General features: G+C 43.2%; 1 protein-coding gene across 2 annotated transcripts in view; it reads left to right on the plus strand.

Moving 5' to 3' along the window:
• The window catches only part of VTA1 (vesicle trafficking 1), a 116,481-nt gene that overhangs the window by 73,629 nt on the left and 18,053 nt on the right, over positions 1-24,799 (plus strand). For both annotated transcript variants that reach the window (XM_033936786.1, XM_033936787.1), the window contains 2 exons: positions 2,350-2,520; positions 12,010-12,093. In XM_033936786.1, the coding sequence (XP_033792677.1) occupies positions 2,350-2,520; positions 12,010-12,093 (255 nt within the window). The remainder of the gene's footprint in view (positions 1-2,349; positions 2,521-12,009; positions 12,094-24,799) is intronic.

Consider the following 24,799-nt stretch of genomic DNA (forward strand, 5'->3'; position numbering starts at 1 on the left):
CCCCTCTCTGTCCCTCCAACATGCCCCTCCCCCCAGGGTGCTTCTCTCTCTCTCCCCGTGGGTTTTTTCTTCGCTCTCTCCAGCCATGACTCTCCCCTGTCCCTCACCTACCTCCTCTGCTGAAATTTTCAATATTTGGGCAGACCGGCAGCATCAATGAGATGAGCCTGCTGCCTTCGGCCTGCCCTAGAAGCCTATGTTCTGCCGCGACTTCCTTCTCCCATGTAGGTGGGACAGCTGTAGAATGAAGGCTACTGGGCAGGCCAGTGACAGCACGCTCACCTCGCTGATGCTGCCAGCCTGCCTGAAGATTGAAAATTTCAGCAAAGGAGATATGTGGGGATGTTGAGTTGTACCCAGACAAATTCCTCCAAAGTTACCAAGCCACCCAGGCAGTCCTCTAAAAAAACAGGACGTGTCCAGGTAAATCTGGTTGTCTGGTACATTCAGGGATAAACAGTGGCTTCCCTGAGTTTACCTGGCTAATGATGGTTTAGAGGCCTTTTATCTAGGATCATGAACAAAACTGTCTTAAATCCAGCTATGTTAACTGCTTTCACCATATTTAATTTTGATGTAAGGCATGCTGGGTAACATACCATTTAGAATACAGCAAATAGATAAGCATGCATTATAAATGTGTTATGATAGCTTATCTTGTCTAGGTATTGTTTCGTAGATGTTGCTTTAAAACACAGGGGTTCTCAACCCAGTTTATTGGGACTCGCCTAATCTGTCAGGTGGTTAGGATGCCCACAATGAATATGCACTACCCCCCCCTTCTATTGAAATATATCTAATGCATATTCATTTTGAGTTCTTGAAAACTTAACTGAATAGGTGAGTCTCGATGACCGGGTTGAGAACTAGAGAATGTCCCCATCCCTGCAGGAACTCAATTTGTCTCTGTCCCCATGAGTTTTGTCACTGTCCCAGGCCCTGCCCCTGCTCCATTCCTGTAAGCTCTGCCTTAACCACACAAGCCTCAAACACTTAAATTTTAAAGTGCTTGAGGCTTGTGCAAATGAGGATGGAACTTGTAGGAATGGGGCAGGGACAGGAAAAGAACTCACGGGACGGGAAAATGAGTTCCCAAGGGAATGGGGAAAAATTGGGTCCCGTGTCATTCTCTGTTGAGAACCCTACTTTAAACTGATGATGCTGTTATTCCTAATTCATAGAGTTTGCAACAAACCAGGCTTTCAAGGTTTAAAACATCTGCGGCTACATGTTTTTTTATTAATCAAATTTCATTGAAATAGTTTGCTATGAACTCCATTCCTCAGATAAGTCACTCTTAACGTTACCCTTCTCCTCCACTGCCAATTCCAGACTTTATTTCTTTCATCTAGCTGCCCCCTATTCCTAGAATAAATTGCCCAAGTTTGTCCATCAAGCCCCTTCCCTTGTTTAAAAGCAGACTGAAAACCCACCTTTTTGATATAGCTTTCAATCCTTAACCCTACTCCTCTGCCCTCCAACCCAGCCGTCTAATTAACCGTTCCCCTTAACTGTATCCATGACATATTGCTTGTCTGTCTTGCCTGTTTAGATTGTAAGCTCTTTCGAGGAGGGACTGTTTTCTTACTCTGTGTGCATCTGGTAGGGCTACAGAAATAATTAATAGTAGTGGTAGTAGTAGTATGAACAATTTTCACTATACATTTTTCTTTGTGTTGTGGGTTTTGTAGTATGATGAAATATTAAGATTATATTAACACAGTCTGTAACAGAGCCAGAATGATTACTTTGAAAGCAATGCATAAATTAATGCACTATTCAGTGAAGAGCATTAGTGGCAAGCTCTCTCTATATGATCAAGCCACAATGCCCTTTTAAAGTTTTTAAAATAGAAAATAAAATAAAAAGCAATTCAGATGCTGGTTAAAATCAGAGAATGTTGTACAAAAGATCTACTAACAATCAATTTTATGACAAAATTTATGAGATGAACTATATGTAGCTAACATATTCAGGAGGTTTTTGTTTTGAGATCATTATAATAGAGATATCTAATTATATGCTTCTAAATTAAATCCATGTTCATCTTAAAAATAGGTGTTTACTGAGTTCAAGTTCACCAAGTTTTGTATTTTTTGCTGTTTATTTGAACTCGCATCTGCTTTTTCTCCTGTGTGGTGGTGAAATATATTCTTTACTAAAGCAAAAGTATCAGTATCAGTTGAGTTGATTGTATTTGAATCAGTTTGCCACACGCTCTTTGCAATAAAATCTGCATTGCTGAGTTTTAGGAGTAGAAGAATGTCAGTTTCACACTCAGTTCACTGTGTTCTAGAATGTAATAATATGTATGCGTGTAGCAGTAATGATTTTGCATATGCTTTGCAGATGAGGAAAGTGACGAAGCTGGCTCATTCTCTATGCCTCCCAGGGGATCTCCATCTTCATCTTCTTCATACAGTCCCAGCAACATGTCCACAACTAATTATACTGGCATACAGATCCCGCCTGGTGCCCATGCTCCAGCCAACACTCCAGCTGAAACACCTCACAACACAGGTTTGGAGCAATCACTGCCATTTAATCTCGATGCGATATTCAATTTTTGTGATCTAGTTACTAATCTACTAAGGCAGATTCTGAAACTCAATGCAGCATTCCTTTCCTATCTAATTTTTTTTAGTTTCTAAGCTGCCCTATGTGTATTATTAAAGGCAGTTAATATAGGCAGTTACATTGGAACTTCGGTTTGCGAGTAATGCGGTTTGCGAGTGTTTTGCAAGACGAGCAAAACACTCGACAAATTTTTGTCTTGCAAACCGAGCACTGCCCCGATAAACAAGCACTTACAGCTGCAGGAAGCGCCACTTCGGAGGGATTCCTCTTCCGTCCACCGGCCAGCCTTCCACGTCGGGTGCCTTCTGCATTTTGGAGAGCCTATATCTGAACCTAAGCTGCCGAGTGCCTTCCCACCTACATGTTGCGTATGACAAGCACAGCGTCGATGATTGACGTGCATGTCATAGGCAATGTGCAGGTGGGACAGCACTCGGCTGCGTAGGCTCAGATAGAGGCTCTCCAACATGTGGAAGGCACCCAACGTGGAAGGCTGGCCGGCGGATGGAAGAGGCATCCCTCCGAAGCGGCACTGCAGGGTTCTTCAGCGGATGATGGACGGAGGAGGCATATGGAGGAGACGGCGCTGCAGCACCCGACAGGTACAGACCCCTGGGCCACCTCTCGCCACTTCTTCAGCACCTTTTGGGTTCTGAAACGAATCGTCTGCGTTGCCACTATTTTCTATGGGGCACTTTGCTTTGATATACGAGTACTTTGGATTATGAGCATGCTTCGGGAACGAATTATGCTCATAAACCAAGGTACCACTGTATAGTTGATACTGAAATTTTGGAGATCTATTTGGGTTCAAGTTAATAATTTATTGGAGAATCCAGTGGCACTATCAGATGATACCATTTTATTTGGTACATTTATGAGAGCGAAGAGTCAACTATCTGAGAAGTAGCAAACTTCTCTTTATAATGACAGGGGTTGCCATGCAGCTTATTTTAAAAAATTGGGATAGACAAATTACACATTCTGGTGGGAATCCCTTTGTTATATTTGTAAAATGGAGCGATTTATGGCCATTCAGCAGGAAAATTACAGAAAATTTATGGATGTTTGGGAACCATTGATCTCTTTAGATGTACCTTTAAACATACATATCCAGGGTGGGAGGGTGGGGGAGGGGGGTACATTTTGGAATTGGTTTAAGGGGTATGTATTGATTGTTCTTGAAGGTATTTATTTATTGATTAATAGGTGGAAGGGTGGGGGGAAATAATTTTCCTCTTTATAAATTTTTATAAGTTTAATGTGCTTTAATTTTAATATTCTATGTAAGTGTATTAATTATTGTACACTTCTGTAGTTTCAAAATTGAATAAAGAATTTTTTAAAAAAGGGCAGTTAATAAACCATTAGCCAGCTAAACCTTTCATGGCAGAAATATTGCAAGGTTATATTCTGATTCAGGGTTGTAAATTCTATTTGATTAACCCAAACAAACAAATATTTAAAAAAAATTGAGAAAGTTGACAGCTATTATTAAGTTATGACAATTACATTCTAGATATTGCTTTATTAAATTAAATGCAGTTATATATGGTAAGTCTGGAGCACCAGCAGGTTCAGACATTGACCGTCTGATATTCAGAGTAATTTAAGTAGGCAGGAGAGGCTCCAGCCTGCTTAAATTGCAGTGAGCTGCTCAACCGCCATTTCGGCTGCAAAAACCTGAGGGAATGGTACAGTTCAGGAGGTAAAGAACTCTTGTGCACAAAAGAAGAGCGGGGCTTATGTGTGATAGTATGTGATGATCTTAAGGTAGCCAAACAGGTTGAAAAGGCGACAATGAAAGCTAGAAGGATGCTTGGGTGCCTAGGGAGAGCAATGGCCAGTAGGAAGAAGGAGGTAGTGATGCCCCTGTATAAAACTCTGATGTAACTAAAGTAGTCGGTGGAATTCATCATAATGTGTATAGGGACAGACTTAAAATCTTATTATTTATTCATATACTTTGGAGGAAAGGCAGGAGAGGGGAGATATGATAGAGATGTTTAAATATCTATGTGGTATAAATGTTCATGATGCGAGTCTCTTGGAGCTAGTTTGACTCTGGATCAACAGTTGTCAAAAGAGGTTAAAGCTTTAAAAAAAATAAAGTTTTAATCTATTCATTAAAAACTTTACTTGATTATTCTGATTTTAAAATGATTGTTCAGGCTTGTATTTTACCACATCTTCATTTTTGCAATATTTGTTTATGGGATTGTCAGATAAGGCCCTTTGTTAGTTGCAAATAGATCAAAATGCGGCTGCTAACATCATTGAAGGGTATTGGCAGATTTGAACATTACCCTCATTTTAGTTGATCTTCACTGGCTACCTGTGAAATCTCATTTGACATTTAAATGCTTGTGCCTGATCTTTAAAGTGTTGCTCTCTTTCCTTAATCAAATTTGTCTTGCACCTCAGACTTCATCAGCTGTAGTCACTCTGCTAATCAAAAGACCAGGGATTCTAACTAGTCTGCTGGGCTCGGGGCCAGTATGGTGGCAGCCCTCATTGTGCTTTCAGGAAAAATGGAAATCATTTTTCACTCAAATTCCACTTAAAAATATTTCATTGGAAAATGATTGAGACCATAAATGTTTTTGCCTGCTGGAAGTTTGTGAGTGAAGCAGATGTTTCCCTTGTTCCTTGCCTTCCTATTTCTTAGAATGATATACTCTCTCCAATGCAAGAGTTGAGTTAATGATACTTCCCCTTCTTATCAAAGGGAAATCCGTGAGATATCTGAGTTCCTCTTTATATTGCATGCAATACTCCTTATTTCTAGCATTATTAAAAAGTATGCTAGACATTAGTAGCTCTGGCAAATTGTCCTAACATGAGGAAGGATGTTTTAGCTTCCAAAATCTGGTTAAAGATATATTAAGCCAATAAGAAAGTATCCCATTATATTCTTTGTTTTATTTTTGTACTATTTTGTTATCAGTAGTATTTTGATCTGGCATATATATACTGTATACTAGCAAAAAGGGAAAACACCACATTTCACTTCTTAAAAATGAGTCAGGTGCTCCTATTGTTGTTACACAAACCTCTTGATTCTTTATCGTCTATACCAAAATGGTTCCAAACAAAACAGTATTCTCAGTGTCTAATAGACTGGGTGGGTTTTTAATTCATACTCACTCAGATTTCTTTTAAAACCTACAACTAACCAAGGAGAGGAGCATCGGAAATTCAGTATGGGAAAGGGATCATGGGGCCTCTTATAGCGCACAGCTATTTCAGAACCCATTTCACCAATCCCAATTCTACAGTCATTTGTTCCTTCCTCCCAACCTCCCTGTTTCCCAACCACTGCACACTTTTTTCAAATCAGTTAAATATGAAATGATCCATAAAGCAAAATACACTAATGATGTGTGGAATTGCACTTATCTATTTCACAAGATTCCAGTCCTGTCTGTATTTTCACTCTAGAAGCCAGGGCACAGCTAGCACACTGTCCCCTTAGGTGTTTCGGTTCTTAAACCTTCATCGGAGGATTCCTCAGTACACACATTTGTCGGCGTCATATTCTGAGAAATTAAAAATCTTCCTGCTTACTGCTGCTGGCCTGTCAAAGTTATTTTGCTGATATGCGTTCTGTGGGGTAGATGTGAGATGTGTTTGTTGATTTTTTTTAATCTACTAATTAATTCCAATATCAACACATTCCTTTTCTTTTTTAAAAGGTTCACAGGCTTGCTCATCATTTTCCATAGATAGTAGGATTGGGTTTCTGCCAGGTACTTGTGACCTGGATTGGCCACTGTTGGAAATAGGATACTGGGCTAGATAGACCGTTGGGCTGACCCAGTATGGATATTCTTATTGATATGGTGGGTGATATCATCCAGTGTGCAGGATGGAAATGCTCTTCCAGAACTTTGTACAGTGTTCTGAGCATGCACAGCACTTCTGCATACAGTGATAGGAGGGGCCATAAGCAACCTGGGCCTATCAGAGAGATAGGCTCCCTTGCACTGCGGAATGAAGGGTCCCTTCTTCACTCCAATCTGTATTTGTTAGCTTTAACAGCCTGGTATCTTTCTCCCACAGACTGAATGATATTCATCTCTCTGCTCCAGTTTCAACTATCATTGATGCTGCCAGGAAACCTGCCACTCAACATTTGCTATCATTTTAAGTGGACACGTTTTTCCTCATAGTGTACTCAGCAAACTCTACTTCCAGATATGTGTCCCCTGTCTTCAGTTTTGGATAGCCTTTTACAACTTTCAGACTCGGGTCTAAAAACTACTTCAGTTTGAGTGCACCTCAGTGCCACCAGTGCCTTCCACATTCCTCTTCATGATAAACCTTTGGCTACACACCCATTGGTTTCCAAGTTTATGAAGGGACTGAGGCACACAAAACCACCATTCAAAGCTCCTCCAGTTTCTTGGGACCTCAATATTGTACTTTCCACTCTCATGAAGCCACCGTTTGAGCCATTAGCTTCATCACTCAAATATCTCACTTGGAAAGTAGTCATCTTGATATGCATTACTTCAGCTTGACGTGTCAGCGAACTTAGGCACTGGTTTCAGACCCACCTTATATAACCTTCTACCATGGCAGAGTGCTCCTCCATACTCATCCCAAATTCCTCCCAAACGTCATCTCGGAATTTCACCTCAATCAGTGTATAGTTTTGGCTGTGTTCTTTCCAAGACCATATTCATATCCAGGTGAAGCTGCTCTTCATACCTTGGACTGTAAATGTGCTTGAATTCATGCCAAATTTGTGATGGGTGGCTGTCTGAGGATTGTCCTTGTCCCACATGCTGTGTGGCACATGAGGGGTCGGGAGCTGCTGGCTTAGCCTCCTCTAGTCCCTCAAGGGGGGGGGAAGAGTGGTCATTCCATGTCAAGTGGTCCAATATTGAAAATTATTCCCATTCAAACTCCTCCAAATTGAATAAAATTTTGTGTGGATGTTCCTTATAGCCTTAGATGAAACCATGTAAAATTTTTCAGCTGGATCTCTATTGGTTTGAGACTTACAGGCTGTCGAATGTTGGTCATTCTCTGAGAACTATGCTCTGCGTAACACAAAATGGCAACTTTGTCCAACCACTACAGCCCAACAAAGCCTCTGAGAAAATTGAAATTATGCAGATTAATACAACCTGTGGCACTAACTTCATGTGCAAAGTTTACCTTCATGTGCATTAGTTTACCTCCCATTTTATAATGCCTACTTTGACTCCTCATTGCTCCTAACCTGTATTTTGATTCAAATCATAACCGTACCAGCAGTCATGGCACATGACATGCACATAGGGTTTACATTAAGAGGCTTTGTAGCCAATTGGAATCTAATATATAATTATATTGAAATGATATTGGTGCTTTATATAAATTTTGGCTATTTTTTGGGTGCAAATATCTCATTGTCCAATTTTTTTTAAATCACTTGAAAGAGCACCTTTCATATTTGACCTGGCCTTGATTTGGTCAGAAGTTAGGTCTCAAATGCATGCATTAGTCACATGTGTATACATGCAGTGGTAAAAAAAAGGGCATCGTTGGCATCCTGTTGTATAATATAATAATAATTTTATTTTAATAATAATTTTATTTCTTGTATACCGCTATACCGTGAGGTTCAAAGCGGTTTACAGTAAAGATACAGAAGAGATGCAATTAAGTAAGATTAATTAAAATGAAGAAAAGTACTTAGAGTTCCCTGACTGTCTCAAAGGCTCACAATCTAGCTAAAGTACTTGAGAAAAACAATATGCAAATGAGAGGTGTGAAATTACATGGTGCAGCTAAGTTTATTGGGCTTGCCATGCTAACTCAGGTTACGACATCCACTGCTTACACATACTCTTGTAAATGGCCTGTCAAAATGGACATGAAAGCTGATAATCCTCCTTCATTTATTCAACTTCTCAACCTTCAGCCCAGCCAATATGTTGCTTTCATGTATGACAATTATTAGTGGATTTGCAATATCTCTGAAATCTCTTCCGAACACAATGATGCCTTAATTAACTTTTTGCATCCACAAGGCTCTGCTCGGTCCTTACATTGGCCCAATAGAAAAGATACTGTGGATTTCAGAGGAACATATTTTTATGGTTCTTGAAGCTCCAGTGACAACCTCAAGCACACAAAGCACTAAAATGTTCCCACAAAGACGTAGATCAAAGAAAAAACAAGTGGGAAACGAGAGATGTTTTCAAACACAAACTTTTATTGAAAGCAGAGATTCAGTCTGTAAATATAAAAAAAAAAACTCAACGCAGCAGTTTTTAATTTTATATATATTTGTGTGTTACAGTACATGTTTGGGGGTTGTTGTTTTTTTTTAAACAAACTTAAGAAATGTGACCACATTGGTTTATTTAAAAAATCTCCCGCAAAGTAGTCACAGGTATACTGTCTTTCAAAAGAATCTTGGTTATCTCCTAGCAAAATGGATTGTCCTATATACAATTTATCTTTTAAATGTTTTTATGTTTATATTAAATACTTCCGTATAGTATTTCTGCATTATATAGCTAAATGAGTTGTTTTAGATAACAGCTTTATTATCCTTGAACTGCATTCTTGGTATACAGGTATACTAAATACCTTTGTATAGTATCTTATATAATAAAGCCCTAAGCACACATGCGCACTCCTACCTGGGTGATCCATGATCCATAGGTCCGTGGCAGGTAGGAGTGTGCATGCGCGCTTATAGTTCTATTAGCTAGGGAGGAAATACAATGGCCCCACACTCGCGGATCCCAAGGTAATGTTCTGCGGTCTGGCCAGCTCCTTTACACTCCCTGGCCGAAGTTATTTTTAAGTTCAAAGCCGCCGCCGTGGCTCCTCTCACAAGCCACACCTGTGTCGGAAAAGGCTTCCAAAGCAGGTGGGGATCGTGAGAGGAGCCGCGGTGGCAGCTTTAAACTTAAAAATAACTCCGGCAATGAACTAAGGGAGCCCATTTTAGCTGGAAATGGAGGGGGAGGGAATTCTGCTGCGTAGGGAAGTGGGGGGGGGAGGGAAATGCTGCTGCACAGGAAAGTGGGGTGGGGGAAGGAAATAGAGGGGGAGGGAATGCTGCTGCGGCGGCTGCTGCACAGGGAAGTGGGGGGAGGGAAATGCTACTGCATAGGGGGCAGGGAGAGAGACAGATAGAAAAAAAGAAAGACAGACAGACAGCGGGAGGGAGGGAGAAAGAAAGAAAGAAAGAAAGATAGACATCGGGAGGGAGACAGAAAGAAAGGAAGAAAGACACAGAGGAAGGGAGAGAGACAAAAAGACAGACAGACAAAGGGGGCCAGGGAGAGAGACAGACAGAAAGAAAGACATCGGGAGGGAGAGAGACAGAAAGAAAGAGAAAGAAAGAAAGACAGACAGATATATATTCTAGCACCTGTTAATGTTATGAGCTTAAAGACTAGTATCTTCATAATACACCGTTTCTCATTTTGCATTTACTTCTCGTAATGTCTATAAGTTTTCAAGTTTGTTACTTGATTCACCATACATGTGTTTAGATACGTTTCTTTTTTATCTGTATATGTTTGTTTGTTTTCAATGGTAGTTTCAATATTCGAGTGTTGGCAGATGCTCTGCAAATGTATTTTTATGTATAGTGTTCCCCTGCAACTTTGCGGTTCGCAAATTGCGGACTCACTCATTCGCAGTCTGCTCCCATCGCCTCTTCCTGTAGTAAAGTTGGGCTACACCAATCAGGAGCTGCGTGTCAAAGCAGCTCCTGATTGGTGTAGTCCGACTTTACTATAGGAAGAGGCAGTTAGAGCAGACTGCGAGAGATTTTCATCACCCACCGGCACTCCAGCTGCCCTCTCCTGCCTCCCGTGCCTTTTGACAGGCGAAAAACCGCATTTGCGGTTTTTCAAAATTTGCGAATTTCAGGGGAGTACTATATAATAATATCCTTCTTTTAATATTTTTAATATATATTTTGGTTAGTTGTAAGTAGGTCATCTAGTGGTATGCTTTTTATGTAGAATACATATTCTATTTCATATTTATTTATATGTTTGTTTTTATATCTTTTACTTATTTGCATATTTTTATATTTTAATCTTATCTATGGATGTTCTTATTCCAATGACTGTGTGTTTAATCTATTTGCAAACTCCTGAAGAAGACACTTGTTTTTTCTTTAACCTCAGAGGAAAATGTACAAGTTGCAGGAACTTTATTAAAAAAATCAATAAAACATTATCCAAAGGATGGCTCTCATGTTCATGGGGACTGGACCCAACATGGTCCATGTTTCAGAGAAATGTTTCTCCCTCAGGTTCCTAGTTGTCCTATGCTTCACTAGTTGAGAACCATATGGTCAACGATGTTGATTAAAATCTGTAAATGCTTCTAGATAGCTGACGCTCAGTGTGGACACTGGGTGCAAAAGTGGGCTGAGGGGAGAGGACAAAGGAGCTTGGTCGGAGGGTCAGGAGAGGGTTATGCAGGTGCCTGCCCGATATTCAGTGCATAACCTAGGGCTCCTCCACAATGTCACCCCTGACCTATCTACTTTTTAGTTGGGTGGTCTGAGGGTCTATTCATTGGCATGTTACAGAAAAGCAAATACTGTACATCTCATGATGCTGTAAAATGATAAATTTTGTGATATATGTATTTAGGTTATTGGGGGGATAATGTATGACGGGTTGATTAAATTTTATCATATTGCTTTATGTAACAGACTGAGGTAAGAAAAGTAATTAAATAAGTTGAATTAAATAGATGAAAAATATTAGAAAATAGGGTTAACATACTCTTCAGGTGTTTTTGAGTGGCATACGAAAAACGCTTAAGGGGCTTTGCTGGGAAATTTTGAATATATTAGACAAATTCTTAGCTGTTGGGAAAAGGAGGTCTGTTCAGTAAAATGCCAGAAACTTGGAAAATGTGCATTTCCTTTTTGTTGTATACAACCAAATCTTAAACTCCAGCTCTGGGAGCATTGATGGGTCCCAGAAGATTTGTGCAGGAGTCAAGAGATTAAGCACTGTTCTAGTCACTCAAATGAAAATTATAAAAGCAAAACCACAAAATTAGTAGTCTAAAAATTTTTTAATAAAATTCTATATTTTAAAATGAATTTTTGTGGGTGATTTATAGCTTAGAAATTCAATTTGTAGAGGAAGAGTATGATAACTAGTAGGTGAAAGTTTTTTACTGAAATTATGGATTGAGAGTGATTAGTAGGGTTTTTTTTGTTGTTGTTTGTTTTTTGTTTTTTGCATTCATTTGTGGTCTATCCCCCTTTTTAAAAGCCATTCTGCCAAGCAGTGTGAGCTAAATGCCAAGCTGTCCATAAGTTTAGAATTGGTGGCTCGGCATTTAGGTTGCACTTAATAAAAGGGGGGGTGTGTGTATTAATTATATTTTAATGTTTATGTACATTGTCAGCTCAGTAATTGGTCTTTTTATGTTTCTGATTTCCAGGGGTATCTAGCAGTCCCATTGTCCAACCCACTCCACAGGACATCCCTCTGGTAGATCCTACTCTGTACACTGTTACACCACAAGGTAAGATTATTTGTCTGTGCTTTTCATTTAGTTTTTTCCATTTGTTAAAGCATCATTATAAAAATTATCCATGGAGTTAAAAAAAAATGACATGAAGTGTCACTGAAAAAAGATGCTTTCTCTCTGGGTCTGAGCAAGGTACCTGTTACAGTATTTATGACCTGCTTCCTGACAAGGTCCAACAAAAGACTAGAAGCTATACAAAAATGTGAATGCTGAGCGTTTTAATATATCCTCAATGATGACACCTAGATCCTTTTCCTGGGCAGTGACTCCTAATGTGGAACCCTGCATCACAGGGCTATAGTTTGAGTTCCTCTTTTCCACATGCATCACTTTGCACTTGCTCACCTTAAATGGCATCTACTATTTCTGTTACATCCCTTCTGGATTCCATACTCTTAAGTGTTCAATACCAACCCGCAGTCCGGGCGTTGCAGAAATCCACATCTTTTCTGAACACATACTCCACCCCCCTAGGCTGAGAGTCAGCAAACAACCTTAGTTTCAATTTCTGCAAGCAGTCCAAGCAAAACTCTTTTACTGTTGCTCTGCTTCTGTTTATTATTTTTTCACTTAAAGTTCATTTTTTGGTGGCTTCAGTGCCTTGAGACCCCTCCCCGGTGGTCCCCTGTCAGAGAAAAGGATGCCGGACTGCAGCTTCACAGAGAAACTCTGATGGATCTGTGGAGCCAGCCTGCTGTGTGCCACTTTCTTCAAATGCCCGGGGTCCTTTCCCATGGAAGTCTGCTGTGTGTGTCTGGACAGAAACCCATCTGGGTTTCAAGGCCTTTCCCGCACCTAACCGCTGGTGCAGAGTCTGAGCATCATACTCCTTGGACCATATTTGGATGAATACGGTCTGCCTCGAGAATCCTCTTCAGTGGCCATTCTTTCAAGGGCCAGATTCTTGTTGGTATAGGTCTGGATGACCTCTACTCAAGTATTGTGAATGCCACCCTACGTTGCTCCCTGTGAACCAGTTTCGCTGGACATCAGGAGGGGAGCGTCGTTCTCTTTGTTCCTCCCGCAGGTGTCATCAGGGATACTCAGGTTTTTCATCCTAGCGTCATTTCCAGGGCTATGATCACGTTTTCCCGGTACCAATTCCAGGCATCCTCAGGTTCCTGTGCAGTGGCTACGCCTCACACATACACAAAAAAAGAAGAAAGCGCCAATGTCACCTGGGGTGGGCATGGCTTCCTCACTCGCAGGTTCTCTTCTACCATTTTGTCAGGAATGGACTTGACTTAGACACTTGTTAGTCCACCTTTGCCTGCCTCTGGCTTGGTTTCTGTACTCCGGCAAGTCGACGGCAACAGAGTCCAGGGTCTGCGATAATTCTGCAGTGACTCTTAGTCTTAGGGATGCTGGACCCTGTTCTAGTCCACAAATGGGGGCTTAGGTGGATACTCCTTATTTTTCCATGTGCCAGAAAGGCTCAGAGAATTTAAGACATATTCTGGTTCTATAGTCGGTCACCCACTTCTTGCGAATTCCCTTTTTCTAGCTGCAAACTGGAAATGTAGTTGCAGAACATGGAAACACAGAAACCTGTGATGCTTTGGGCAGAATGAAATATGGAGGTAAACCTCTGGGAGATCCAAAGACACTGGATATTCCCCTGGAGACAGCAGCTAGCACCGTGTACTCTGTTGTCCATTCGGAAAAAGAGAATTTGCAAGAATTGGGTGACCGACTAGAGAACCAGAATATGTCTTCAATTCTCTGAGCCTTGCAGGGTGGTTTCTTGGTCTTTTCTTCATACTTTTGCCCAGTTTTACCAAGTTGTTGTGACAGCACGTTCTGATGCCATTTTTTTTGGAACTTATGGTTTGAGGGCAGGTTCTTCTGTCCCTCCCTAGCTACCATGGCTTTAGTACATCACCTAGCGTATGGAATCCAGAATGCACATAACAATTACAGTGGAACCTTAATGTACATAACAATTACAGTGGAACCTTGGTTTACGAGCATAATTCGTTCCAGAAGCATTCTCGTAAACCAAAATACTCGTATATCAAAGCAATTTTCCCCATAGGAGATAATGGAAACTCGCTTGATATAGATTGGAACTGAGAAGGCCAAATCAGGAAGTGTTCAATTCCAATGTTATTTTAGAAAAGAATCTGCCAATGTAGAGCTTTTTCTAAAATACCCAAAATATAATTCTATTTTTTTTAGCCCGTTACATTAACGGGTGCTAGAATAGATGTGTATACTTAGGCATTTCTTTCTTTCTTTCTTTCTTTCTTTCTTTCTTTCTTTCTTTCTTTCTTTCTTTCTTTCTTTCTTTCTTTCTTTCTTTCTTTCTTTCTTTCTTTCTGTATGTCTTTCACTCTCCCTGCCCACTTTCTTTCTGACTGTCTCCCTGGCCCCCTGTCTGTCTTTCTTTCTGACTGTCTCCCTGGCCCCCTGTCTGTCTTTCTTTCTGACTCTCTCCCTGGCCCCCGGTCTGTCTGTCTGTCTCTGTCTTTCTTTCTGACTCTGTCTCCCTGGCCCCCTGTCTTTCTTTCTGTCTCTGTCTCCCTGGCCCCCTGTCTTTCTTTCTGTCTCTGTCTCCCTGGCCCCCTGTCTTTCTTTCTGTCTCTATCTCCCTGGCCCCCTGTCTTTCTTTCTGTCTCTGTCTCCCTAGCCCCCTGTCTGTTTGTCTGTCTTTCTTTCTGTCTCCCTGGCCCCCTGTCTGTTTGTATGTCTTTCTTTCTGTCTGTCTGTCTCCCTGGTCCCCTGTCTGTCTGTCTTTCTTTCTGTCTGTCTGTCTCCCTGGCCCCCTGTCTGTCTGTCTTTCTTTCTGTCTGTCTCCCTGGCCCCCTGTCTGTCTTTCTCCCTGGCCCCCTGTCTGTCTGTCTCTGTCTTTCTTTCTGTCTGTCTGTCTCCCTGGCCCCCTGTCTGTCTGTCTCTGTCTGTCTCCCTGGCCCCCTGTCTGTCTGTCTCTGTCTTTCTTTCTGTCTGTCTGTCTCCCTGGCCCCCTGTCTGTCTGTCTCTGTCTGTCTCCCTGGCCCCCTGTCTGTCTGTCTCCCTGGCCCCCTGTCTGTCTGTCTGTCTCTCTCCCTTGCCCCCTGTCTGTTTGTCTGCCTTTCTTTCTGTCTGTCTCTCTCCCTGGCCCCCTGTCTTTCTTTCTGTCTCTCTCCCTGGCTCCCTGTCTGTCTCCATGGCCCCCTGTCTGTCTGTCTGTCTCTCTCCCTGGCCCCCTATCTATCTGTCTGTCTTTCTGTCTGTCTCTCTTCCTGGCCTCCTGTCTGTCTGTCTCTCTCCCTGGCCCTCTATCTGTCTGTCTGTCTGTCTGTCTGTCTTTCTGTCTCTCTCCCTGGCCCCCTGTCTGTCTGTCTTTCTTTCTGTCTGTCTGTCTCTCTCCCTGGCCCCCTGTCTGTCTGACTATCTTTATTTCTGTCTGTCTCTCTCCCTGGCCCCCTGTCTGTCTGTCTGTCTTTCTTTCTGTCTGTCTGTCTCTCTCCCTGGCCCCCTGTCCAGCAGCACCCCTTCTCTGCTCCCCTTGTCCAGCAGTAGCCCTTCTCTCTTCCTTTTACCTCCCTCTTGTCCAGCAGCACCCATTCCCTGCACTTATCTGATAAGTCTCCTGTGTTTTCTGAATCAGCTCTGTCAGGATCCACCGCAGGCTCCTTATTCAGCTGGGGAAACCACCGCACACATCGCAAACCACCACCGCCTCCTACTGCGCATATGGCGGCACTGCACCACGGATCATGGCACATGGAGATTAAAGTGCACATGCGCGCTAAGGGTTTTAGTATAGTGGATAGCACCAGGTCTGAGTAATATTCAAATGAAAAATTTATTTTACTTTACTTTTAACAATTTATCATACTTATGAAACTGTGTGATTCTGTATACAGCACTCTTAATCAAAAGACTTTATATTCCAAACGTAGAATCTTTTTTTGTTTTGAAAAATTAACAGCCACTTCTTTATCATCCCTCCAGACTGGCACAGAAACTGATAAGTAATAGCTCACCATGACCTGCAGGTGGAGACTGAGACACAAACTTTTGGCTGTAGTATAAGTGAGCAGTGCAATCCCAAGTACAGTCAGTCTGCTCTCTATCTCCAGCAGGTGGAGGTGGTAAGCCAGTGCAGTCTTTCCCTAGGTTAGTGTTGGGCTGTTGGATTTTGTTTAAAATTGACCTTCTTGTTCTCATTTATGGTGCCAGATTGAGCTTGGGGGACCCTTTCAGGGATGCCACACTTGACGGGTTGAGTCCCTTCCCCCACCTCCCCCCAATTTTTTTCTATAGAGGTAAGGCATATAGCTTTGAGAACCAGTGGGGTGTGTTCAGTTGTACTTTCAATATATTGGGGGGAAATAAAGGCCTAAGGCAGTGCTGGTCTGAAGGGAAGCCTTCAATTAAGGTACATTGATTTTTATTGCTAACCAGCGCTTGTAGTTAGATAGACAGGAGCAGGTTTCTGCTGGGTTTCCTGCCTTGGCAATGAGTCCTGATTTGCCGCTTGGGTTCCCCAGATTTTGTTTTAGCCTTGTGCAAGGCTTATTTGCAGGTAGCCAGGTGATCCTGTTTCTTCCCCGGGGGTCTCAGGATTTATTTGGGAGGGGGCTTTTGCCTTCCGCATCTACACCCGTTCAGTCCCCTTCCACGTCAGCCCCGGACTCGTGTCTCCCCCCCCCCCCGTCTTCGTCCAAGCGGCCACAGTTCTTGTGGGGCGAGGATTTTTATTTGGGGAGGAGTTTTCTCCTGATGAGGTCTTAGACCCCTTGTTGGACCCCCCAAATCCTCTGGCAAGTGTTTTCAGAGCCACCGGCTGGCAAGGATGTGTCGGTGCGCATTTTCTAGCGGGAAGAGCTCCAGGAACTTATTCTTCAGGTTTCATCTTTTTTGCTTTTTGAGGAAGACGCAAAGTTTCAAGTTTATTAAAAGCTTGTTATACCGCCAAATCAAACTTCAAGGCAGTGTAATCTAATAATTAAAATATTAAAATAACAAAAAGGGTATAACAATTCATAATATAACAAAGCCCCCGCGTATGGTGGACCCCCTGCTTCGGGGGATCTGTTCGGCCTACCGTTCTTTTTCTATGCATTAGGATATTAGGGATATAGTGCTCACACAGTGGAAGGTACCGGAGACACCTTTTCATTTTGCGTGGTCCATCACTCTGCTGTATCCCATCCCTGATGGGGATAGGGATACCTTGAAATCTCCTGTGGTTGATGGCGGCGGTCTCAGCCATAGCGTGTTGGCAAACAGTGCCGGTTGAGGGCAGCTTAGCCTTGCAGGACTCCGAGGATCGTCGGCTGGGGTCCCTTCTTAAGCAAAGTTTTGACGTGGCTGCCCTGGCAGTCCAGGCGGTGTGTGTGGCGGTCTTGTGGCCCAGGCTTGTTTTTGGTGGTCCGAGCATGTCCTTGACCAAGACTCTGATGACTAGTCCTTGGTGGATCAGGAGGTAGCTAAGATTGAGCTGGGCGCTTCTTATCTCTTGGATGTTATGTATGATCTGCTACGGGCTTCGGCCAAATCCATGGCTCTTGGTGTGGCGACTTGCTGTACTCTGTGGCTCTGGAGTTGGTCGGCAGACGCGGTGTCTAAGGCTAAGTTTACTAAATTTCTCTTTCAGGGTTTTTTTCTTGTTTGGCAAAGATTTGGAACATAACATAAGAACATAAGCATGGCCTCTGCCGAGTCAGACCATGGGTCCGTCATGCCCAGCAGTCCCCCGCTCGCAGCGGCCCTCCCCCCCAGGTCCATGTCCTGTAAGTGATCTTATACCTAAAACATTCTATTTCCTAATCATTTAATATCCTGTATGGTAACCCTCTAACTATACCCTTCAATCCCCTTTTCCTTCAGGAAATCATCCAATCCCATTTTGAAACCCAAAATCATACTCTGCCTTACCACCTCCTCTGGAAGTGCATTCCAGGTGTCCACCACCCTCTGAGTGAAGAAGAACTTCCTAGCATTGTTTTGAATCTGTCTCTTTCAATTTTTGTGAATGCCCTCTTGTTTTTGTTGCCCCCGCTTGTCTGAAGAATCTGTCCCTCTCTACCTTCTCATACCCTTCATGAACTTATAAGTTTCTATCATGTCCCCTCTAAGTCTCCACTTTTCCAGGGAAAAGAGTCCCAGCTTTTCTAGCCTTTCAGCATATGAAAGGTTTTCCATGCCTTTTATCATCTTTGTTGCTCTTCTGTGGACCCTCTCGAGTATCGCCATATCCTTCTTAAGGTACGGCGACCAGTATTGAACGCAGTACTCCAGATGCGGGTGCACCATCGCCCGATATAGTGGCAGGATAACTTCCTTCGTTCTGGTAGTGATACCTTTTTTGATAATGCCCAGCATTCTATTCACCTTCTTTGAGGCTGCTGCGCATTGTGCCCCCGTCTTCATTGTGTTATCCACTAAAACTCCTAAGTTGGTTCAGGCCTTGACTGGTTCTAAGGTGACCCGTCTTCCTGAGGACTATTCTCGCCCGTCTGTGGGGGTAGTTGCATGTTTTTCATCGATACTGCCCTAGTCAGGAGGCGACTTTTCCTTCCAGTTTTCCTTACAGGGGCTTTTTCTTCCAGTGCATGCAGTCCTCTCGAGGTGCCTGTCGGGGGTTATCATGGCTCCTCCGGAGGCCCCGCCGCCACCTGCCTAGTCCAATAACTCCTTTTGGACCATTCCCCTGGTACCGGTTGCAGGTGAGCCGAGATCACAATGGATCAGTGGGTCCTGTAGGTAATTCGGGACGGACATGCTCTGGAGTTTCCCCGGCACTTACCAGATAGTTTTATCACTTCTCCTTGTCAGGTGGCTTGGAAACAGCGAGCTTTTCGGCAGATGCTGCAAAGGTTGCTCAACCACAAAGGTCCCAGGGCCTCCTCAGGAGTTTTGCACTGGCATCTATTCTGTTTACTTCGTGGTGCCCAAGAAAGAGGGGTCTTTTTGGCCCATTTTGGATCTGAAAGGTGTCAACTGGGCGCTCCGGGTTCCATCTTTTCACATGGAGACACTGAGATCTGTCATTCTGGCAGTTCAGCCTGGAGAGTTCCTGACTTCCCTCGATCTGACGGAGACCTACCTGCATGTTCCAATTCAGGCCTCCGATCAGCGTTTTCTTCACTTTGTGATTGTGCTTCCTTTTTGTCTGGCCACGGCTCCATGGACTTTCACCAAGATTATAGTGGTGGCCTTACGGAAGGAGGGCATCATGGTTCATCCCTATCTGGATGACTGGTTGATTCGAATAAAGTCCTTTCAGAAGAGCTCCCAGGTTACAACTCAGGTTGTGGAGTTACTGCAGTTGCTGGGATGGGAGGTCAATTTGTCCAATAGCCGGTTGACTCCATTTCAGCGCCTGAAGTACCTCAGTGTTCTCTTTGATACTAGCTCAGGGAGAGTATTCCTCCCAGAGGCCTGAGTGTGCAAGTTGCAGTCGCAGATTTTGATTTCTGATGGATTGTCGGTGTCCTTGAGCACAGGATTTTCTTTAGGTCTTTGGGTCGATGGCGGCCTCCCTGGACATGGTCAGGTGGGCTCAGGCTCACATGCGCCTATTTCAGTATGCTCTTCTCCAGCGGTGGTCGCTTCAGATGCATGATCTGGACTTTTCCGTTCCTCTTCAAGGGTTAGTGTATCGCAGCCCCCGCTGGTGGCTACAGACTTCCAATCTGATGCAGGGCGTGAGTCTGGATCAGCCTCAGTGGACAATGCTTCTCAAGGACAACAGTCTCCTCGGTTGGGGTGCTCAGTGTCGGTTGCTCGGCTCAGGGCAGCTGGTCTTCGGAGGAAGTGTCCTGATCGATCAATGTTCTGGAGACCAGAGCCATCTGGTTGGCATTATTAGCGTTCCAGACATTGCTGATGGGCAAGTTGGTTCAGGTTCTCTTGGACAATTCCATGGCGGTGGCTTACATCAATCGTCAGGGGGGAACCAAGAGTCGTTTGGTGACACAGGAGGGTTCTCTGCTCATGGCTTGGGCAAAGGCTCATTTTCTGGATCTCTCTGCTTCTCACATTGTGGGAGTGGAGAATGTCCAGGTGGACTTCCTCAGTGATCACGTGCTTGATCCCGGTGAATGGTGTCTCGGGCCTGCAGCCTTCGAGTTTATTCTGCAGGCTTATGTGCGAGTTTGGAGAGTGGTGGTTTGGAGAGTGGTGGTCTGCGTGTGGGGTGATTCCCCCTTTGTGCTTCTTTGCTTTATGTCTTGGAGTTTTTGCAGGATGGCTTGGACAGGAGCCTTGCCTGGTCCTCCCTCCAGGTTCAGCTTGCAGCTTTGTCTGTGTTTTGTGGTTTGTTGCATGGTCGTCATTTTGGCCTCTCTTCCAGATGTAATTCATTTTTTGAGAGTAGCTAATTTGCTCCGTCCCTCCAGTGCGACCTTTGGTTCCAGCCTGGGGTCTCAATCTGGTACGTTCCATGATAGTGCGTCCTCATTTTGAGCCTCAGGGCTCCTGCACGTTGAAGGACCTTACTTTTAAGGTGGTCTACCTGGTCGCCATTACTTCTGTGAGACGCTTTTCCAAGCTGCAGGCCTTTTCTTGTGGGCTCCCTTCCTGGAGTTCTCTAGGGAGCTGGTCATGCTATGGCTTGTTCCTTCCTGTGTGCCGAAGGTGGTCTTGCCTTTTCATGTTAACCTGTCTGTGGTCCTCTCAGTTTTGGGTAGTCGGGAGGGCTCTTTGGAGCAGAGGCAGTTGTGCAAGTTGGATGTCTGTTGGGTTCTTCGCTCTTATTTTAGCGGACCCAAGAGTTCCGGAAATCGGATCATTTTTTTGTCCTCTTGGTGGGTCTTTGTAAGGGGGACAGTGCTTCTAAGGCTACCATTGTGAGCTGGATCAAGGAGGCTGTCGCTTCTGTGTACCTTCTTCAGAAGAAGCCTATTCCGGAATTTCTCAAAGCTCATTCCTGTCGGGGCCAGGCGGCTTCTTGGAGTGAGTCTTTTCTTGTGCCTCTGGTGGATATCTGTAAAGCTGTAGTTTGGTCTTCTTTCCATTCCTTTGTGTGACATTACCGTGTGGATGTTCAGGTGTGTTGGGATGCAGTGTTTGGTGAGCATATTATTGTGGCGGCCCTTCGGGGGTCCCACCCATGATGGGTACTGCTTTGGTATGTCCCATAGTTTCTGTGCCGGTCTGGAGGGATGATAAAGAAGGAGAAATTAGGTTCTTGCCTGCTAATTTTCTATTTTAGTCCCTCCAGACCAGCACAGACCCCACCCTGTTGTTTTTGTTTGCAGTTTTGTGTGAAGAGTATGGTTTTTCTGCAGTGTCTTTTTGTCTGGGTTGTTAGGGGAGATTAAAATAACAGCGGCGTTTGGTTTGTCTGGCTTAGCTGGCGAGCTGTGGGAATGTTTTTGAAGGTTCTTATTCTATTCAATATCTCTGTGTTTGTTACTATCCTCCTTCTGGGAGTGTTGTTGCTGTTGTAGTTCAGTTTTTAGTTCTGCTTGGCTATTCGTCAGACTGATTGTACTTGGAACTGCACAGCCCACTTATACTATAGTCAGAAGTTTGTGTCTTGTTCTCCACCTGCTGGCCATGGTGAGCTATTACCCATCAGTTTCTATACTGGTCTGGAGGGACCAAAAGAGAGAAAATTAGCAGGTAAGAACCTACTGTAATTGCTCCTTATATATAATTTTTCTTTCAAACTGGTAGTGAGCCATGAGCAGACAAACTTTTCAGGAGATTTCTTATTCCAAAATCAACTCATGTTTTGCATTATGCTGCATCACTGGAAATTCTCCCAGAAAAACAGAAAAATATATACATTCATGGTTAAATAATACCAGATTATATACCTTAATCAGCAATCCATAATCCATACACCTTTTCCTTTAGCATTTACTTCCCTTCTGCTGCCTCATTCAAGATGGCTGTGGTGTTTCATTTTCACATTTAATAACTCCTCTTCATATGGAAGCCAAATGCAAAGCTAGGTCAAACCAGCATCATGCACTCCACTTCCTTGTTTAACCCCAGCAGCATGACAGATTTTAAATTGTAAATCCATTGTTGTTCCTTAAAATTAAAAAAAAATCTTTCATAATTGCTACCCACTTACCCGATCTGTTTAGTGTCGATAGTTTTCCATTGAATATCTATGGTTTAATGTTTGGTTTAACATTGGTTCTGTTACGTCCCTTCCGGATTCCGCGTGTTGCAGAAATCCATATCTTTTCGGAACATATGCTGCACCCCCTTAGCCTGAGAGTCAGTAAACAATTCGCAGTTACAATTTCTGCAAGCAGTCCAAGCAGAAGTCTTTTGCAGTTACTCTGCTTCTGTTTAGTACTAGATTCAGCCTTTTAACTCCTTGATTCATGTGAAGCTTTGAAACATCTGATACTTCTTTTGAAATGATTCCCCTCCTAATGTTTTTAACCACCCCCTATTTACTATCCTTTTTTATTAATTTTACTTCGATGTATTTTAATCAAACTTTCCCTCCCCTACTTTCCTTCCGTTTCATGTACGGTAATCCGGATTCAGCTAGTATTTTTAATATTTGATAAAATATTGCTTTTATTTACCTATTTTAAATGTCCCTTACAGTCTTTTTATATTATACACCGTCTAGACATTTGTTTTGATAGACGGTATATCAAAAATAAATAAACTTGAAACTTGTTTCTTATTTTTTCACTTTAAATTCCTTTTTTTTGGTGGCTTCAGTGCCTTGAGACCTCTCCCCAGTGGTCCCCTGTTGGAGAAAAGGATGCAGTCCTGCAGTGCGAGACTGCAACTTCTCAGCAAAACTCTGATAGATCTGTGGAGCCAGCCTGCTGTGTGTCACCACCTTCACCCTTCCCATGGGAGTCTGCTGGCCGGTGACTCTCACAGGTTTCTAGCACAGGCTGTGTGCAACTGAACAGAAACCCACCCAGGTTTCAAGGCGCAGGCTGCCTTTCCTGCCCCCAACTGCATGGCAGAGGATCCGTGGGGTTGGAGGTTGAGGTCGGTCTCTTGTCAGCTGGCAGTCTGAAGATCTTAAATTCTGTGTAATTTGGAGCTGTTTCTGAGGCAGAAAGTACTTCTTCTCCACTCAGCTACTTTAAAAACACTAACAGGCAAAGGCACTACAGAGACTGTACCTCCATTATTTCCTATGGGAACTTCGGGGGTGGCTTGTGGATTGATTTAAATTTCATTTTTCACAGTTTCTGTGGGTAGGGGTCAGGTCCCCCACCTCCCCAGACCCCAAATCATTATTTTTTATTTTTACCGTTTTTGTTGTGAATTCGTGACAGTGGCCATCATGGATTTTAAAATCTATTTTTTTTTTTCCCCTAACTTCTATTTCTGTCTTAAAAAAAAAAATGCAATTTGAATCGAGATCGATTGGGATGGACGCCCCAGCCTCTAATCTATTGGATTAGTGCAGTGATTACGCCGGATTGGTGCCGGCCCAGTGACCATATACCGTGTGCCGTAGCATGCAGGGGGCAGGAACTCACAGCAGCCAATCAGCAGCAGCCTCGAATGGAGCAGAAGGGCAGGAAGATCACTCCTGCTCCGTGCACCAGCTGGCTATCAGGGACCCAAAAGGTACTTAAGAGAGATGTGGTTGTCAGTTTCGGCAGGCACAGGAGGCAGAAGGGATTCCTCCTGTCCCATCCGCCATGAGGCCACCGGGGAGTCGGGGGGGGGTGCAGGGATTTTTGGGTTCGACCGGGTCTGGAGAATCCCTCATGTCCCAGCCCACCGCTGGACCACCAGGTCTTGCGTCAGACCCAGTAGAGGCCTGTAATATGTCCAGGAAGGGGGTGGATAGGTGATGGCCTGAATATAAGGCGAGACCCCCATTTTTGAGCCATTTTTCTGGCCCAAAGATCTTGGCTTATGTTCGAGTATATTCGATAAAATCTTCCAACAGCCTTAGAGCAGAATTCTGTAGAGTTTGTAATTATCACAATCAGTAGAAGATAAACCTACCAAAAGAGTGTTTGCATAATCAAGATGTGTTGTCTGTCTGTCCAAATTTGATTGTAAGCTCTTCTGGGTAGGGTCCATCTATTGCATGTTAAATGTACAGTGCTATGTATACCTTTTCAGCGCTATGGAAATGATAAATAATAGTAATAGTAGTAGTGCAATGTGTCTTGTGGTCCTGAATGCTAGGGTCTTGTATCTGAACTAGCAATTGTAGTGTCAGGTATTTTTTTCTCATTTTCCTCTTTCCTGTTATGTCTTTTATTACAGTGCTACTTGATTGCTTTTGTACAAACTGAGGGGGCAGGATCAGTTCCCTAGGAAGGAAATGGAATTAGAAAACATGATTGACAGTTTACTGCAAGCAACTTGCTAGTTCAGATACAAGAAAATTACCTTTTCCCTTTAAAGAGGAGAATGTGGTGTAGTTGTTAGCACACTGAGGTTGTAGGTTCAAACCCCACGCTGCTCCCTGTGACCCTGAGCAAGTCACTTAATCCTCCACTGCCCCAGGTACATTAGATAGATTGTGAGCCCCCCAGCACAGATATGGAAAATGCTTAAACTACCTGTATGTAAAAGGCAGTATATAAGTCCCAATCCCTAATCTTTCTATAGTAGTAGTAGTAGTAGTGGCTGCCTATGGTTTGGGTATACACTCAGTCATTCAGTTTCATATACTTCTTTCACATTCATATCCTGTGGTCACATCATTTGTTACCCCACTTGTTTATAATATACTTCCATTATTTATATAGATATTATCACCTTTTTTTCTTAGTCTTTCTTATTTTTCTTTCCTTTTCAGCATGTT

The sequence above is a fragment of the Geotrypetes seraphini genome, chromosome 3 (genome assembly GCF_902459505.1).
Source record: "Geotrypetes seraphini chromosome 3, aGeoSer1.1, whole genome shotgun sequence".
Lineage (NCBI taxonomy): Eukaryota > Metazoa > Chordata > Amphibia > Gymnophiona > Dermophiidae > Geotrypetes > Geotrypetes seraphini.